This window comes from Arachis stenosperma, chromosome 7 (genome assembly GCF_014773155.1).
Source record: "Arachis stenosperma cultivar V10309 chromosome 7, arast.V10309.gnm1.PFL2, whole genome shotgun sequence".
In the NCBI taxonomy this organism is placed as follows: domain Eukaryota; kingdom Viridiplantae; phylum Streptophyta; class Magnoliopsida; order Fabales; family Fabaceae; genus Arachis; species Arachis stenosperma.
Window position 1 is genome coordinate 87,122,368 of NC_080383.1, and position 17,970 is coordinate 87,140,337.

Here is a 17,970-nt window from a genome sequence, read left to right on the forward strand (position 1 = left end):
CAATGTGCAGTTTGATTAGCTCCCCTTTCTATTTTAATTTGATTAGTTGCAACTACATGGAAAATTTCAGTTGTATAAGCAGATCGTAATTCATCATTGCATTTACAAGAACACACAACATTGATAATATTACTCAAACTTTGAAAAAAAAACATGAACATTAACAACTTCTTTAGCCACAGCAACAAGAGCTAGTTGTAATTAATGAGCAAAGCAATGAATACAATATGCATAAGGACACTCTTGAATAACTTTCACTCTCCACGCATATTACTAGCCCCGTCATACACCTTGACCTTGAACATTTTGAATGTTGAAATTGTGATGAGATAATGCAGAACAAACCTCTTGTTTAAGAGTAGCAGAAGTAGTATCTTTGACATGAACAACATCTATTAGCCTTTCTTTGACAAATCCATGCTTATCACCAAATCTAATAACAAGTGCCATTTGTTCTCTTTTAGATTCATCTCTACCTTCATCAATAATCAAACAAAATTTTGCATTACCAATTTCATTGCGAATTTCATTTTGCACCTTTCTAACAAAAACATGTAAAATTTTCTTTTGATGAATAGAAGGTGATGTGTATATTGTATTTTGAGGAGCATTTTCCAAGATAACTGCATCCACTTTTTTATTGTAAGAAACTAATAATTTTAACATTTCAAGAAAATTTCTTCGATTCTGAGACTCATGACTCTCGTCATGTCCTCTAAAAGCACAAGCTTAAAACGTTAACCATCTGACAATATCAATAAAGGCTTTAAGACGCAATCTATTACTTAAAACTTGTTGTGAGCTTTGCTTAGCCAATACTTTGTCAATGTGATATAATTGGTTAAGCAAATATTTACAAGACTTAAAGCAATATTATAAGGAGAATTAAGAGATTTACCCACATGAGATAAAAATGCACAATCCTTTTCATTATTTACTTTTTTTCAATTGCGAAATCCTCCTGATGTGAATGGACTTGATTTTCTAGAAAATAAATAACATAAAAGACAAAATGCAACCTTCACTTCTGGCAAATATTCTAGCCAAGAAAATCTCTTAAACCAGTGAGTTTTGAAATGATGAGGATGACTTTCAAGACCAGAAAGAGGGTACTCATCCATAATAAATTGATATGGTCTAAACTTTATATATGCTCTAATAGATTTCATCTTGTTGATTGATAGAATAATTAAAATTTTGTGAACGCTTTCCGGCATCACGCATTAATGTATCAATATTAACTTGATTTCTTGTTATTTTGGAAGCAGGTGGTTGAATATCTTGCTCAACAAGTTGTGTCACAGGTTGTTCAATAATATTTTGAACATTACTTAAAGAATCTGAAGCTGAATTTTGTTCATCATATATTCTCTCTTTTCTCTTAAAAAATGAGTGAATTGTTTTCATTTTTGACATTTTTAACTTAACATAAACTATCTAGCAAATAAAAAAACAAAAATAATTGCATATATGTTGCATATATGTTATTTTTTAAAAAAATATTAAATCTATTGAGCAATAACAAATAATTTTAGAAACACATATGTATAATAACCAAAAATAAAGTTATTAATTTACCTTATTATTTTTTGTTCTAAGTCTCACCCAAAAATAAATTAATTATTTTAAAAAATAAATTTTCTCTCATTTCAACCTTTGAATATTGTCCATTATAAAAAAAAATAAATTAATTATTTTAAATAAATAATGTAAATAATACTTAACATTGTTATTAACTTAAAAAAAATTGAGATATACCTCTTTAAATTTTTGTTGTGTATCTAATGGTTAATATTTTGTTGTCCACTTTAAATTTTTAATGGTTTTTTTTCATATATGTCAATTTTGGTATGAAAAGAAAATTGGAATGGAAAGACTAAACGTCTACACAAATTAATAATGAGAGCTACTAAAAGAGAGAAAAGTGTGCGCTGACGCGCTCTGAGACTCTAATGCTTTGAAGAGAAAAGTTTGAAAAATGTACTAGTACTACTTTAATTAATAATATGGGTTATTGTCTATTGGGTTAGTATAATAGAACTATTTTTATTAATTATTAGAATGGGCTACCAATAAACAATAGTCTAAATATTCAATACATATTACAAGTTTTAATAACTTTAATATACAAGATTCTACAACTTATATTTTTTTAATATCATATATAAAAATACTTAATATTATTAATTATTACTATTTATTAATTTTTTAAAAAAATCTTGAAGACTGTGGCCACTTTAGGCTCCCGTCAATCCGTCTCTGGTGCCGATTAAGAAATATCAAGTGATGTACTTATCAAGAGGAATAATACATGTTATACTCTTTTTCTTAACTATAATTTTTATTCCACTTGAAATTTTTTCTGTTAAAATTTTTAACAAGACAACTACCTAATATATTATAAGATAGTATATCACTAGTCTACTGTTACCTTTAGAAACATCCAAAAAATTAGAGAATGTTATAAATATATTTATTATAGATTCCTTAAATTATAACCGTATTTTAAAATTCAAATAGATAAAATCATTAATTATAAATGTAAGCTAATTAAATGAGCTAAGAATTAGATCTTAACTATAAATAACCTCTTTTAATATTCTTTAAATAACACAATCATAAATAAAATTATTTATTATTCTCTATATTTTCTTTTCTCTTTCCTCTTCTCTCAAATCTTAGTACTTATTTTCATAATACAATATTTTTGCAATATTTTGCACGCCATAAGACCTAATGCAGACAATATGATTATTCGAGTAGAATAACGAATACAATTTCACAAGAAGCAACATAGTTTAGAATAATAACATATTGTTTCTTCAAATATATCAGAACCAAGGAGCTATATTATTGAAATTTGTTGTACGAGATATGCTGATCAATTTATGGATTGAAGCAAGGATGATTAATCTTCAACGGCCTAAACCCATATTGAAGACTTGCTTCCCATATGTTGTGAATGTTAAACATCGTGTCTCCACATTCATTAACGTCCCAACCTTCCAAGGCATGCATTATTCCCGCGATACGCCATGCACTTAGCACTCTTCTTGGCAGCCAATTCTGTCGCATATATTATGAATTTCACAGATTTTTTAGATTTGCAATCACAACAAGTCAGAACAACGATACAATATATACTAATTTAAAAATCTTACGTGTACACTAAAAATTTAACAACATCAATCTATCTAGTAATTCATATATTTTTTTTAAATAAATAATTAAATTTGTTTTCACAAAAAAAAATTCTGTGATAGTAAAATAACTAAATTTAAAAAATATTAAAATCAAATTTGTTTATTATAATAAAATAAAAAATATGTCAAATATGTATTTTTTAGGCGGTGATTAATTTTTGTATATATTTAACATAAATAATTTTTTGACTATGCTACGTGTATACTAAAATTAGCCATCAATATAAAATACATATTAAAATACAAATATATATTAAAAATAAGTTAAACCCACACATACATTAATAGCTGATTTTAGTAGTTAATTTTAATGTACGAATAACATTTTTGATAATCTTTAGTTATTCGAACTGAATGGAAGTACATTAAGGTTGTAATATACTACATTAGCCGCAATGAACATAAAATCAAATTTAGAACCACATTTAAAAAATGTACACTAGAATGACCATAGTTCCTAAAATCATAACAACCATGATCGTTGCAATGTGTGATCTCAACTTTAATTTAAAGCCCTGACCAGTATCCAAATGCAGTCTACTAACCTCACAAGAGTGGACATTCAATAAAGAAGAGGGAATTTCCATGGATGGTGTGACGTGGTAGAAGCAATCTTTACGAAGTTTCTTTGGAGAGAATTGAGAGAAAGGTATGAACAATGTTCCTTTTGGGGCCAACTTTTGTTCAGCCTCGTTAAGTTGGTCCCCCACTAACCATATCTGAAAAATTATATATCCAAACCGGATGCATGATTTTGATGATTTCTTTTTTATTAAATTGCAAGATAGCATTGTATTGTAACGTTGAAATTTGTCAAATAGAAATAAATTAAGAGAAATACTAGGGGCTAGCAGAATTTGTGATGTTTAGTCATCAATTAGCCATCATCAATATTTTCAATGGTGTGAGATGACATCTAATGGTGTAAGATTAATAATTTTTTTTATAGTTAAATGCTGGCCAGATTTCAACAAAAATGCTGGCCCTCTAAACTTTCTCATAAATTAAATGGCGAACGAATTTGATTTTGATGTACCTTTGCAGCACAGGATCCAGGGAAAACCAAGTTCTTTTTGAAGTTGGTGGAGATTCTTGATTGAAGACTTCCATAATCATCGTTGTATATGGTTGTAATCTGAGAGTATATCATACAGTCATATAATGTAATATTAGATCTCAATATATATATTGGAAGTGTTAGAATATATATTTGGGATATTATAAATTAATATAATATATCTAAGTATAGTTCGTAAAAATTTTATGTTTATTTAATTTGATATTAGGTTAATTTAGTCATTAGGATTAGATTGTATTATTGACCAATAAATAAATTCTTCTTATTGTATTTTTAAATGCCACAATGATATCTGAATATTAAATTTAATTTATTTTTAAATCATTATCATGAATTTTAATAAGGAATTGTAGTAAAAAATTTGTACATTTTTGTCTAATAATAAATATATATGAAGTTTAATTTTAATGCATTAATATATAACAAAATTTAACAAATTGATGTGTTTATTTTTTGAGATGATTATTCTAGCTTTAGATACAAAATTTAACCTTACCTATAATCTAACAAATATTGTTATATTGTTTAATTTGAATGCTCTAATTACTAGTCTATGCTAATTAATATTAAGACTAGTAGTGTCCAATTTTGTATGGTTTAATTTACTTATTCTAAGATGATAACTAACGAAAGAAAATATATTACTTTAGTTTGTTATTAGAAAATTGTGCTTGACTAATTATGTGTACTATTTTCACAAATTATTCCTCTAATTGCTTTTTTTCTTAGTTAAATCCTTGAAAATTCAACATCTAGGTTCTATAACCAAATTATTCGACTAATCCAAGCTATGATAATTGACTAAAGTTCCATGAAAGATGTAGATGTTTATGAAATCAAGATAGATGTCTTGTGTGACGAAGAATATATAATATGTTTCTAGGGATTATTATTGAGCAGTTAAACATACCTTGATACCCCTTTCACATAAAGCATTGGCAATGGCATAGGAAACCTTATTAAATTTACCACAAATTAAAATTTGGGTTGCTTCTTTGGGAATGCTGTTAACAACAATGGCCACCACTAAGCTGCTTCCATCCACAATCTTTATCTTAAGGTTGGGATTGCTCTTTATGTAAAGCTCACCATATTTATTCAGTTTATCTCCCTTCATCCACAAATTCAATGATTTTAATTTGGAGCAATGCTATATAATCAATAAAATTGATGAGTTGTATTATAATTCGGTCACTCTAAATATCTATTATTATCTATTATATATTACTAATTTTACAATTAAAATATATTACATATTATTCTTTTATTGTAATTGAAATCAACATTTTTCTTCCAAAATTAAAGAGTTCTCTCCTCTTTCCCTCCTCTCTTTTTATATCTCTCTCGTTTTTTCACCCACTCTATTTCACTTATTACTAAACCCAATGTATCTCTTTTATATATCATTATCAATAACTAATTATAAATTTAACAATTAAAATATATAATATGATCTTCTTTAATTATAACTAAAATTAAATTAAAATTAAAATAAATATTAAAATATTAAAATTCAAATTAAAATATAGTTATATTATATTACTAATTTAACAACTAAAATATGTCACATGACACTCTCTCATTAAAATTAAGATAAAATAGTTCTTCTAAAATTAATAAATTTTTTTCATCATTTTATATATTTATTTCTCTCTCCTTCTCTATTTTTTTCTGTCATTTTTACTCTATATATATATATATATATATTTTATAATTTATATTACTAATTTGATAAATTAAAATGTGTCACAAGATATTCTTTCATTATAATTATAATAAAATATTTTTTTCAAAATTAACAAACTCACTTTTTTCTTTTTCTTTATCTTTTTCTCTCTTTTCTCTCTCATTCTCTATCTATTTCTACATTTTTGATATACAAACACTAAAGTTAATATAATAATATAATTTAAATAGATTCATAGAATATATTGAATTTATAATAAATTATTATTAAAACATAATCCCATAATATTATTTATATAAATATTTTATTATTATTATATGCATATTTTTTTAGTATTTTTATTTAGTTTTAAATTTTTATCGTTTATCTTTTTTATTTATATTTTTACTTTTATTTCTTCAAATATTTATTACATATAATTTAGCTGATAAGAACTTTTTTCATATAACTTTTTGTAAAAACAGTTTAATTCTATAAATATTTATTTTTTTTTATCATAATCTATAATGTTAAGATAAAGCCGATGTAATTTTAAATGATTTATATTCCCGTAATGTTATTATAGATAAAAATATTAGTTAAGTACGAAATTTTAAACCATAAACTTTAAATCCAGAATTTTAATACTATACAAATAAAATATTAGCTAAAACGTTGACTGATATTAATAGTATTTCTCCCAACATTTTTCTTTAATTTATCACAAATTACAACTTATAATGCAACTTTGGTGAGTCATGATGCAAACATACAAATTAAAATATACAGGGACTAAATAATTACCTGGTTTAAAAGGCCCAAACTTAAGACCTTAACTCCGCTTCTCTCTGCCTCAAGTATTGCATCTTCTATCAGCCTGTTTAATGTTTTCCTTTGATCTTTATTCAGATACTGCAAATATTTTAAAAAGAGATATTATTCTTATCAATGTATTAACAGGCAATTAGGCATGAATGTACTTATTAATTTATATGTTGTTTATTAAATATGTATGATAATAATAAATATAAAATTAATCAAGATGATAAATACCTTATATTTAATTAGGAATTAAATTTAAGTCTTAAAAGTAACTAAATATAAGCTTTATGTATTATATATTATAATTAATTTTTTTTTAATGTACATCAAACTTCTATTATTATATATGTCTGTGAAGAAATCTTTCACCTTTGAGGTACAATGCAAAAATAATATATTCTCGCTTGAAAATCATATATATATATTCTCGCTTGAAAATCATATATATAGTAATAAAGATACTGTAACACACGTATGTGAGTGAATTTTTTTCTAGGTTGAAAAATTATTTTAACAATTATTTTATAGACTTGTTTGGTTACAGTACTTTTTAGTTTGACCGACTGAATTTTTTGTAGAACCTAGAACTGCTTCTAGTTGTGTTAGATTATGCAGTTTATATATCTTGTCGTTGTGAAAATTAATTCCTAACAAGGCAAGTATGCAAACAATTATCCACCAATTTATTATCACATAAAAAATACATATTTGATCAGGGTTATGAAATAGGCTAGCTTAAACTTTTTAGATTTGGTCTATCTTTTTTTTTTTTTTGGTCATTGATTTGGTCTATCTAAATCCGTGTGTTATATGGATTGACCGTTATTTTTTCTTTATTCACAAACCTTAGCTTTTTGGTCCAGATCATATATAGCCAATTTTGACAGATTATATAGACTAAACTATTTATTTTTTTATATTTTATTTTTTTTAAAAGTTGAGATAAAAATCTAGTTTTAGGCTAAAAATTTGGGAAAAATTCCATTGGGCCAAAACCATTAAAAAAACATAGTTTTTTTTAGTGATTGGTTCCACTCTTATGAGCTGGATCAAGAAAAAATATTGAGTAGTGTTGATTTATTTTAATATATAAAAAAAAAGGGCTTAAGCCCCTCAAAAGAAATATAAAAAGAGAGACTACCCGTTTATGGATCGATCTATTTAATTTGCTATTTTTTCGAGTTAATTAGACTTAGTCCGATTAATCCAAAGTTTAAATAGGTCTAATTTTAGAGATAAAAACCTGCCCCTTTAAGTAGGGGTGAACGTGAATCGGATCGAATCTGATCTAGCCAAAATTTCGATCTGATCGGTACTAAAGTCATCGGATCGGATTCAATATTCGTAGTTTTTTAACTTGGATCCAATCGATATATCCGCAAAACACAAAAATATTTTTAAAAATTTATTTTTATTAAAAAATATCAATAAAATTTATTTTTTATATTTTTTTTAAATATATTTACTTTTAAAATAATACTAAACATACTTTTCTTAAATAATAAATTAAAATAATACAATATATATGATAATTATTAGCTGAAATAAAATATTAAAGAATATTTACTTATTTATTTCTTTATTTTTGCAGATACCCACGCAGATATACGAATCGAATCCGATTCGATAGCCTTGTGGATCAGATCTATATCCGCAAATTTTTTATCGAATTCAGATAAACACCATGGATATGCGGATCGGATCCGATGCATGAACACCTCTACCTTTAAGTAGATAAACAAATTGGTTTGACGAATTTAATGCATTTTAACGATTTTGTATTTGATATTTTATAAATTTTTTTATTATAATGCTTTAAATAAGTTTAATTATTGATCTATTGCAGATTTGTTTTTTATACTGTAATATATTTAATTATTCTAGTGACTAATTATTAATTAAAAAATAATACAAATTAACATGTATAAATATATAATAATTAATTTAGTGTATAATTTTTAAGGTGAATATATAGCATATTTTTAATAAGAAGATCTTACTTGTGAATGGAATCTTGGTATAACCCAAGTTTGCATATTGAGCATTTTGAAAACACTCCTCTCGGCAACAAATGTTTGACCAAAAAAGGAAGCCAACATAGCAAAGGAAAGAGTGATTGGGCACATGAAATAGAGGTACCAGTTTGATGAAGATTGGGGTCTTGATGCTAAGGAAGAGAATCCCAACCTCAGATGATATATGGAATTAAGGGTTGTAAGGTGGGTTAGGTGTACCACATCAACTCTTTCTTTTTCTTTTTTCAATAATAATGACATTTCATATCTTGTGTCCGTACTTTTATCCATGGTTCCATAAATGTAATCATATATGGGCATGAACAGTGAGTAGTTTGTTCGAAACTGAGTGTGATGCAATGAGTGGAACCTGCAATGTAATATAAAAAAGCGTTGTTAAATAATATAATATAAAAAAAAAAAAACATTGCTAGAAAAGTTCTACGTCCATACTTTTTTTTGTAACACGCTTTTTATAGTAATATTTTTTAAGAAACGTTGTTAAATAATAAAAAAATATTTTTAACAATCCTTTTTAAAATATTATAATCACCATAATATAGACGTACTAAAATAATATATATACATTTTCTAGAGTTAGGATTTTATGAAAACAAAAAGCAAAACCAATAAAATTATGCATAACTTTCTACTTTTCCTTCTTTAATAAATCTTAAAATAAAAGTAAATTTTAATTAAAATTAATATTTGAGAGCCGTTAAGATGAAAATTTAGAGCCCGTTTGGGAACGCACAAAAGTTATTTTTTTTACTTTTGAATTATGAAAAGTTACGATAAGTGTGTTTGGTACTATTTTTAAGAAGAGCTTTTAACTTTTCGAAAAGTTAATTTATAGCTTTTGAAAGAAGTAGAAATAGATGACTTTCTCCTTTTTGATAAGTCATTTTATCACTTCCGTGAAAAAAAATTGATTTCAAAACAAAAAAATTTACTTTCGTTCTTGATTCTGTGGAAAAATGTTTCCTGTTTCTACTGGAAATACTGGCCCTCCACCACCATTTTCACGCAAGGTTCCATCTTCTAGAAGCACTGGCCTTCCACCATCATCCTCACACGCAATGTTCCATCTACCGGAAGTGTTGGCCTTCCACCACCATTTTCACGTAATGATTCATCTGCTGGAAGTATTGACCCTTCACCACCATCTTCTGTTCCATCTGAACCAGCATATATTCCTTCCAGGTATTTTTTTTATCATTTTATCATTCTATTTTTATTATTAAATTTGTATTGAATATTTTGTATGCTATGAAATCTCAGTTTTAATTTTATTTTTTTATATGTGATTTTAATTTTATTTTTTTTATATGTGATTTTATTTTTATACAACTTGCTATTATTTTTATAATTAGTTTTATAATTTTCTTTTTTTTTTATGTTCTTCCCCAACAAATTCATGAAAGTGGCAAGTTCGGAAGAAAATTTAAAGCTGATTGGAATGAACGAAATACTGTTATATTCATGAAAATATGTAAAGAAGAGATGGTGGCTCGAAATAGACCTGGAACAAATTTTAACAAAGTTGGTTGGGCAAATTTAAAAATAAAATTCTTGAAAGAGACTGGTTTAAATTATGAGTCTAAACAATTTAAAGAAATTTAATATCCATTCTCTTATGTCAAAAAAATTGTATTTTTTGAGTTATTTATCCAAACGCTACAACTTTAAAATAAGTACTTCTATAGTTAAAAATCCAAACACAAAATAACTTATTTATAAGCTACTATTAATAAAAGTTCTTATACTTTAAACTCCTTTTTCAAAAGAACTTATTTAAGTTATTTATCCAAACTGGGCCTTGGTCCAATCATTTAAATCATCTAACGACTCTCAAATATCAATTTCACGTGAAGTCGACTGCACGTGAGTTTCTACCTAAAAAGAAAGAGACTTACGTTGGCGAATAGATGAGATATTTGAAGAAGGGGAAGACGGAAAAGAAGGACTTGGGAATGAACTCAAAATTGCAGTGACCCATATTGTTCATGAAGTCGATATATGTAATATAACCAAAGAGAGTTGTTATGGATAATGTCCTCGTTATAACTGCTGTGTATAGAGGAATTGCGAATAGTACACTATACGCCATATTTTCCGCAAAAGGATGGACCACAGCTACAAATTCATCAATAATAATATCTTAATATTCCTTCTCTTAAATTAAGTTTCCAGTAAACCGGAAGAAAATAGAAATGAAAGTTACCAGTAATAGGTTCTGTAACAATGGAAGAATGGTGGTGAGAATGATATCGAGAGTAAAGGAAGTGGTGATGAAGTGCTCTGTGAAACCAGTAATAAAGAAACTCTACTGCTCCCACATGAAGCACCAACACCAAAACTGCACCATCCATTCTCCATAACGGTAAGTGTGAAGCTTCTGGAGATACCATGTAAACTATGTAACTCATAAATCCATTTAGCAAGATTAGGTCATCCCTGCAAATGTATCACAACCACAACTCATCACCTTCATATTATATTAAGGTTTAATTATTCTGTTGTTCTTTATAGTTTCGCAAAATTTTTAATTAGGTTCCTAAACCTTTTTCCTTAGCAGTAGTAATTGGCTTAATTATATAAAGACCCAACTAAAAAAAATTGATACAGGGACTCAAATAAAAAGAAAAAAATTTATAGGGACTTAACTGAAAAAAAATTGATGCAGAATCCAATTAAAAGAAAAAAAAATATAGAGACCTAATTAAAAATTTTACAAAACTATAAGACTAATAGAGTAATTAAACCTTATATTAATTATTGCATTCTTTTTTATTCTGGAAAAAAAATTGAAGAAGCACTAACCAAGTGCTTTCTCGATCAACTTGTTCAAAGTCAATGCTCCGGTCAACGATTCTGTTTTTGCCTTTGGCAGTAAGATAACGAGAAAGTGTGATCCAAATTTGGTGGTGTAGAATTCTGATCATCACCAACGGGAACAGAAGAAAGTAAAGAAGGTCCCTCTCCTTTGGATCTTTCACGAAAAAAGAGTAGGTGCTGTGTGCAATCCATGGTGCCAAAATTACCCACTTCATATACATATTCATGAGTCATGACCATACACATAAAGCGTAAGTGTCAGCTGAATCATCATAATGTTAAGTGTTCATTTTATTATTAGTTATGATACCAAAAAAAAAAATATCTAAGGGGATGATAGGAGCACAAAAAATATTCATTTAATTAAATAACATTTTTTGCATTAATATAAGTATATAGTGAACGATAATGCTAACAACAATGAAACCTTAAAAGTTCCAAGAGGCTTCCATGGCCAGTGAGTGAGTATGCCAGGTTTGGACGCCATTTGTAGCTGAGTTTGGGTGCTATATGAGCTTCTAAGATTTTGTGACTTTATTTGGAAGCAGTTAGCTATATTTATATACGGTAGGATCTGTTAATCAGGTTGATTTTTCTTTCTTTGGCTTTGTTACTCCGGGTTATACTCTGTGACTTTAGGCCATGTTTGATGTTTGGTTATCTTTAATGTCAACTAAAGAAGTGTGCATGTTTACCATTTATTCATTGGGATACAAAATATAGAGAAACAAAATTTGAGTACTAGTAATTTTTAGGATAAATTATATAAACAGATAAAGTGTAGTCAAAATTATCCAATTGTAATATTTTTAAAATAGTTAAATTTTAGTCCTATATTTATTTTATATAATCACTATAGATATAGCAGTTTCAAAATTTATATATAAATTACAACAGAATGTAGCAATTTATAAAAATATTTAAATCTTACATTCAGATCTACTAAATCCAAATATGAATTAGACAAATATTTTTAAATATTAAAATTTAAAAATTAGAAAATTTTATTTAATGTTAAAAATATTATGTTTTAAATTAAAGTGTAAATTATATCTATTTTTATCTCACTTTATTTAATTGGTTGATATTAGCTTAAAAAAATCGTAACCTTTCTTATTTTATTTTAAGCTGATTGAATTTTAATTAATTACATTTTAATTTGAAACCTTATATTTTTTTAATATTTTTTAATTTTTTTAATATTAAGATATTATATATTTAAATTATTTTATATAAAATTAGAGATAGGGGTGAACGTGGATAGGATCAGATATGGCTAAAATCTGGATCTGATCCGTACTAAAATTATCAGATCGGATCGGATCTAATATCCGCGATTTTCAAACTTGGATCCGATCCGATCCGATCTGCACATTTGCGAATCAGATTGAATCGGATCTCAGATATATCCACAAAATATATAAATATTTTAAAAAGCTTATTTTTATTTAAAAATATCAATAAAATACTATTTTTTTATTCTTTTAAATATATTTACTCTTAAAATATTATTAAATATATTTTTCTTAAATAATAAAAATAAAATAATACACCATATATAATAATTATTAGTTGAAATAAAACATAAAAATAATATTTACTTATTTATTTATTTATTTTTGCGGATCCACGGATATGCGGATACCTACGTAAAATTCGCAATCCGATCCGATAACCTAGCGGATCAGATCGATATTCGTAATTTTTGGATCGAATCCGAATAAATACTGTGGATATGCAGATCAAATTCGATCCATAAACACCCCTAATTAGGGATATAATATAACCCTTTGCAAACCTATAAACTCTTAAAATGTATCAAAAAATAGTTCTTTTAAATTTATAAGAATGATAAGGAGTTAGAGTTATATTGTTATCAAATTTGTGTTCCAAAATTTTTTTTATAATTAATGTTATACAAACACATCATGCTATATATATGATCTATCCAATTATTATATACACACAAATTTATTCACCTAATCATCTCATCATGCATATTAATTTGCACAAAACATAATCTAAAATTTATCCATACATCTTAATCTTAATTTTTTTCAAAATTAATATAATTTTAAATAAAAGTAAATTTTAATATTAATTTTAAACTTTATAAAAACTGTATATATATAATTTTTTTTTTAAACCACATAATAATATTTATTTCTTAAATTTTTGTACATAAACCACATATATAACTTTTCTAAGCCAATATCAATAAATTGAATAAAATAGGATAAAAAATAATTAGGTATTATTTACACTTTAATTTAAAATATTATATTTTTAAAATTTAAATAGATTTTTCTAATAAAAAGATTTTAATATTTAAAATTATTTATCTAATTTATTTATGCATACAAACCTGGATATAAAATTTAAATATTTTAGTAAACTACTACAGCTCCTCGCAGTTTATGTGTTGAATTTTTTTTAATGAACAGCTGCAATCTCTAACGTTTTACAACCTTAGTCAATTTTTACATAAATTTTTATACTTTATAGCAATTTTTGTATAAATTTTAAAATTTCTACACCTATAGTGGTTTATATAGAGTAAATACATGATTGAAATATAATCATTTTAGAAATATTGTAATTGAGTAACTTTGATATGCATTTTATTTATTTATATAATTTGTCCTAATTTTTATTTATATTGACCAACAATTTAGTTAACATATATTTTATTAGTATATTTGAATTTTGTTTTAACATTTTTATAAAAATACAATAATAATTACATGTTAATGAAAAAGAGTAATTATACTAACTCTGTAATAATATATATAGGAGATGTATCTTATGAGAATGAGATTTTATACGAGAATATAAGAGTACATTTATAGTCATTAAATTAATTTAAATGGTTAAGATTAAATATACCTAATTAATGGTATACAAGTAATATATTTATTATAGTCATTGAATTCATAAATAAATGTATTTATAATCATTACATCTATAATCATTGTTTTAATTTTTATTAAAATATACTTAATAAATAAATTAAAATAATTAGATCTCTTAATCCAAATAAAATTAAAAGTATTTTTGATAACTGAATGTATTTTTTAAAAATTATAAAAATATGAAATAGAATTTCTTAAAAAATATTTTTTTTAAAAAATAAAAAAACAAATATTTTTAAAATTAATCCAAAGTAACTGTATATTACATTGTTGATAATCCTTAAAACAATTTAGTAATTTAAGATTTATTGAAAGGAATAAAGTTTTTTTTAATAATTATTTTAAAGAATCTTTTAATATAAAAAGAAATTACAGAACTATATGAGAGAAGGAAGAAGTTAGAAAAAAAAAAAAAATAAAGGAGTAGTAGATGAAGAAGAAAGAGGAGAGTGCGTGAAATAAAGGAAAATAGTCGAAGATCGAAAGAAGAGAAGAAAGAAAAAAGGTAGGGAAAGGAAAGAGAAGACAGAATAATCATTGCATTTGTGTTTACACATATTTTATGTATTTATTTAGAGTTAAATCACAGCGAGTCAAAATTGTTTACCTATATATACACATTTTGCATTAGGTTACTAAAACTTCATTCATATATAAATCACAGTTATTTAATTTGCTGCAATTTATTATGGGTTATAAGCAAAAGAAAAGAATACAAACCGTTGAGTTGCGCATTCAAACATCCATTCATGGATTTTTTTATATAATCTTTTTACAGTATAAAAAAAAATTTAATTTTTTAATCAATTATTTTTTTAAAAAATAAAAAGTTTATAAAATAGATATACAGAGACGTAATGGACATGTTCCTGTTGTATATGTTCCATAGGTGAAGTTGTAATGGTCTAGTATTCTAGTAGTAGAAAATATATGAGCTTCAAAATTTGATTACCATTACTTGTTTTAAGAATTATCAATAACGCAATACAAGGTTACTTTAGATTAGTTTTAAAAATATTTATTTTTCATTTTTTAAATATATTTATTAAGAAATTCTATTTTATATTTGTATAAATTTTAAAAAAATACATTCAGTTATTAAAAATATTTTTAATTTTATTTAGATAAAAAAATTTAATTATTTTAATTTATTTATTAAGTATATTTTAATAGAAATTTAAAACAATAGCTATAAGATATAATGGTTATAAATGCATTCGCACAGTGACTATAATAAACACATTATTTGTACCATTAATTAGGTATATTTAATCTTAACCATTTAAATTAATCCAATAATGGCTATAAATGTATTTTTACATTTTCATATAAAAATTTTAATACAATTTGTGTAGTCAAAGTCGTTGGACTCTAAAATCACATTGGCGGAGACCTTTAAGTAGATCCACACAATGAAAGAGAACAAAGCAAAATTTGTTAATCAACTGTCTCAGAACCATTATGTGAGTAAACATACATCTGATTATCTTCTGCTATAAAATTATTAAATATTAACTGTATATCTGTCTTAGCTTGCTAATCACACAGTAACTTATGTTAATTGCACAAGAATCTTACACATAGAGATAGAGGCCACGACACAGCAGTCTCAGCATAGTAGAGAGGCCGCCGCCAATGAGTCTATGGCCTCAATTGTCGACCCTGATGTAGTTTGGCGTGAGACCGCCTTAGCCTCGTACAAAAACTGCGTATACGGGATGAGATCGTTCTTCGCTATTAGTAGCCTCCGCACCTTGACATTGAGACTGTTGTCAGACTCCGCCACCAGTCGAGCCGTCCAACCCGAGAAAAGCATGGATCTAAGGCTCTAGGTGCAGAAGCTCCAACATAGCCTTCACCAGCAGGCTCAGGGGTTTAACAATTATCGGGAGAGGTATCAGAAGATCCTCATCCGCGTGACGTCTACAGATGAGCTCAGGTTAGAGTTTAAGGAGTCGTTGGAGTGGATGCAGCGTATGGGGACTCAGATGGAGGTGTACCAGGACTAGATGCGCGTCGTTGTTATCGACCTGCTGGTGGCAGCACTGCTACTGATGGCAGTGGTACTACTGCAGGTGGCAGCGGTAGTATTGGTGGCACACAGACATCGTCACCGCCTCCTGCACTGCCGACTCAGGCCCACGAAGCTGACGACGACTACTACCTGGATCTGTAGATATTAGGTTTTTGTTTTATTATTTCATACATTTATTTAGTGTACTTGACTTTCATTTAATTTGCGCATTGTATTATTTATTTATTTTAAGTAAATTTTTTTTATTATTTATGAATTGACCACTAATTTTGTGAAAATAATTTCAATTTAAAATTAAAATTGACCATTTATTTTAAATTAAAAAAATGACATTATCGTCGAAATTACTGTAGAAATAATCCGACGGTAACATGGCGCGAAACAACAAGTTTTGGTGCCAACGTTACCACGAGAAAAATCCGCCGGTAATTAATTCATTTTCTGAGTTGGTAATCCGTTGCAAAATTCGATGGTAACTACCATTGGACGAAATAAATTCAACGGTAAATATTTACCGGTAAGGTTTATACCATCTGATTGCTTTCGACAGTAAATCTAACGATAAATTGATTACCGTTAGATGTATTTAAAGAAACCAACAATAAATCCGACGATACTCAACGTTTTTTGTAATGTATCTTATTTGTTAAAAAATTTGATATAAATACAATAATTTAAAAAAAAAATTTATGTTTCTCTTACAATAAACAATCATCAGTATTCTTCCACCATTATTCTTCACAAGATATCATCAATCCAAACAAAAATTTATAAATCTAAGAATATAACATCATCTAGATCAACAAGTTAAATGATGAAAAATTAAATCAAATATTTTTAAAAAAAATAGAAAAAGAAAAGCGAGAGACAAGAAAGAACAAGAACAAAAGGAAGAAAAGAAAAAGAAAGAGATAATAAGGGTTAAAATTTGAAAATTTGGTATTTTTGTGAGCACAAAATAAAAAGAAAGATTATTAGAAATTTCTCTCTCTTAACCAAGTTTTATGTTTCAAATTATATGTGCAACTAAAACACTGAGATACAAAAATGAGATGAACATAACATTTTAAAGTCAAATTTTTTACCTTTCCCTCAATCCAATTTCATAATTCCATTTCAAGTCAAATTTGAAACATTTTGATTGGCTTGTTCTTTGATATTATATCGTATGTGCCAAAATTCATATAATAACTCAAGAATAAGTTTGATATTCAGATATTATTTTAAATGTTCTTGTGTTTTGTATGAATGTACAATAAAAAAAATATTTATTTAATTTATAAACTAAAAATACAGTCTAATCATAATGAAAAAATCAAGATAATATCAAACTAAATAATCATAAAATTAATTATGGAAAATATATTTAGATATACTACACAGATATATAATATTTTAAAT

General features: G+C 26.1%; 1 protein-coding gene across 1 annotated transcript; it reads right to left on the reverse strand.

Annotated features, from left to right (window-relative positions):
* Positions 1-2,874: 2,874 nt before the first annotated feature.
* On the reverse strand, positions 2,875-12,126 carry LOC130941372 (very-long-chain aldehyde decarbonylase CER1-like). Its single transcript, XM_057869851.1, has 10 exons — positions 12,050-12,126; positions 11,608-11,831; positions 11,009-11,241; positions 10,701-10,920; positions 8,770-9,154; positions 6,752-6,859; positions 5,192-5,392; positions 4,240-4,338; positions 3,749-3,922; positions 2,875-3,066 (listed from the first exon to the last, which is right to left on the reverse strand). Exons 1-10 carry the CDS (start codon positions 12,107-12,109, stop codon positions 2,887-2,889), a joined length of 1,884 nt encoding a protein of 627 aa, XP_057725834.1. The 5' UTR covers positions 12,110-12,126; the 3' UTR covers positions 2,875-2,886.
* Between the last annotated feature and the right edge of the window lie 5,844 nt (positions 12,127-17,970).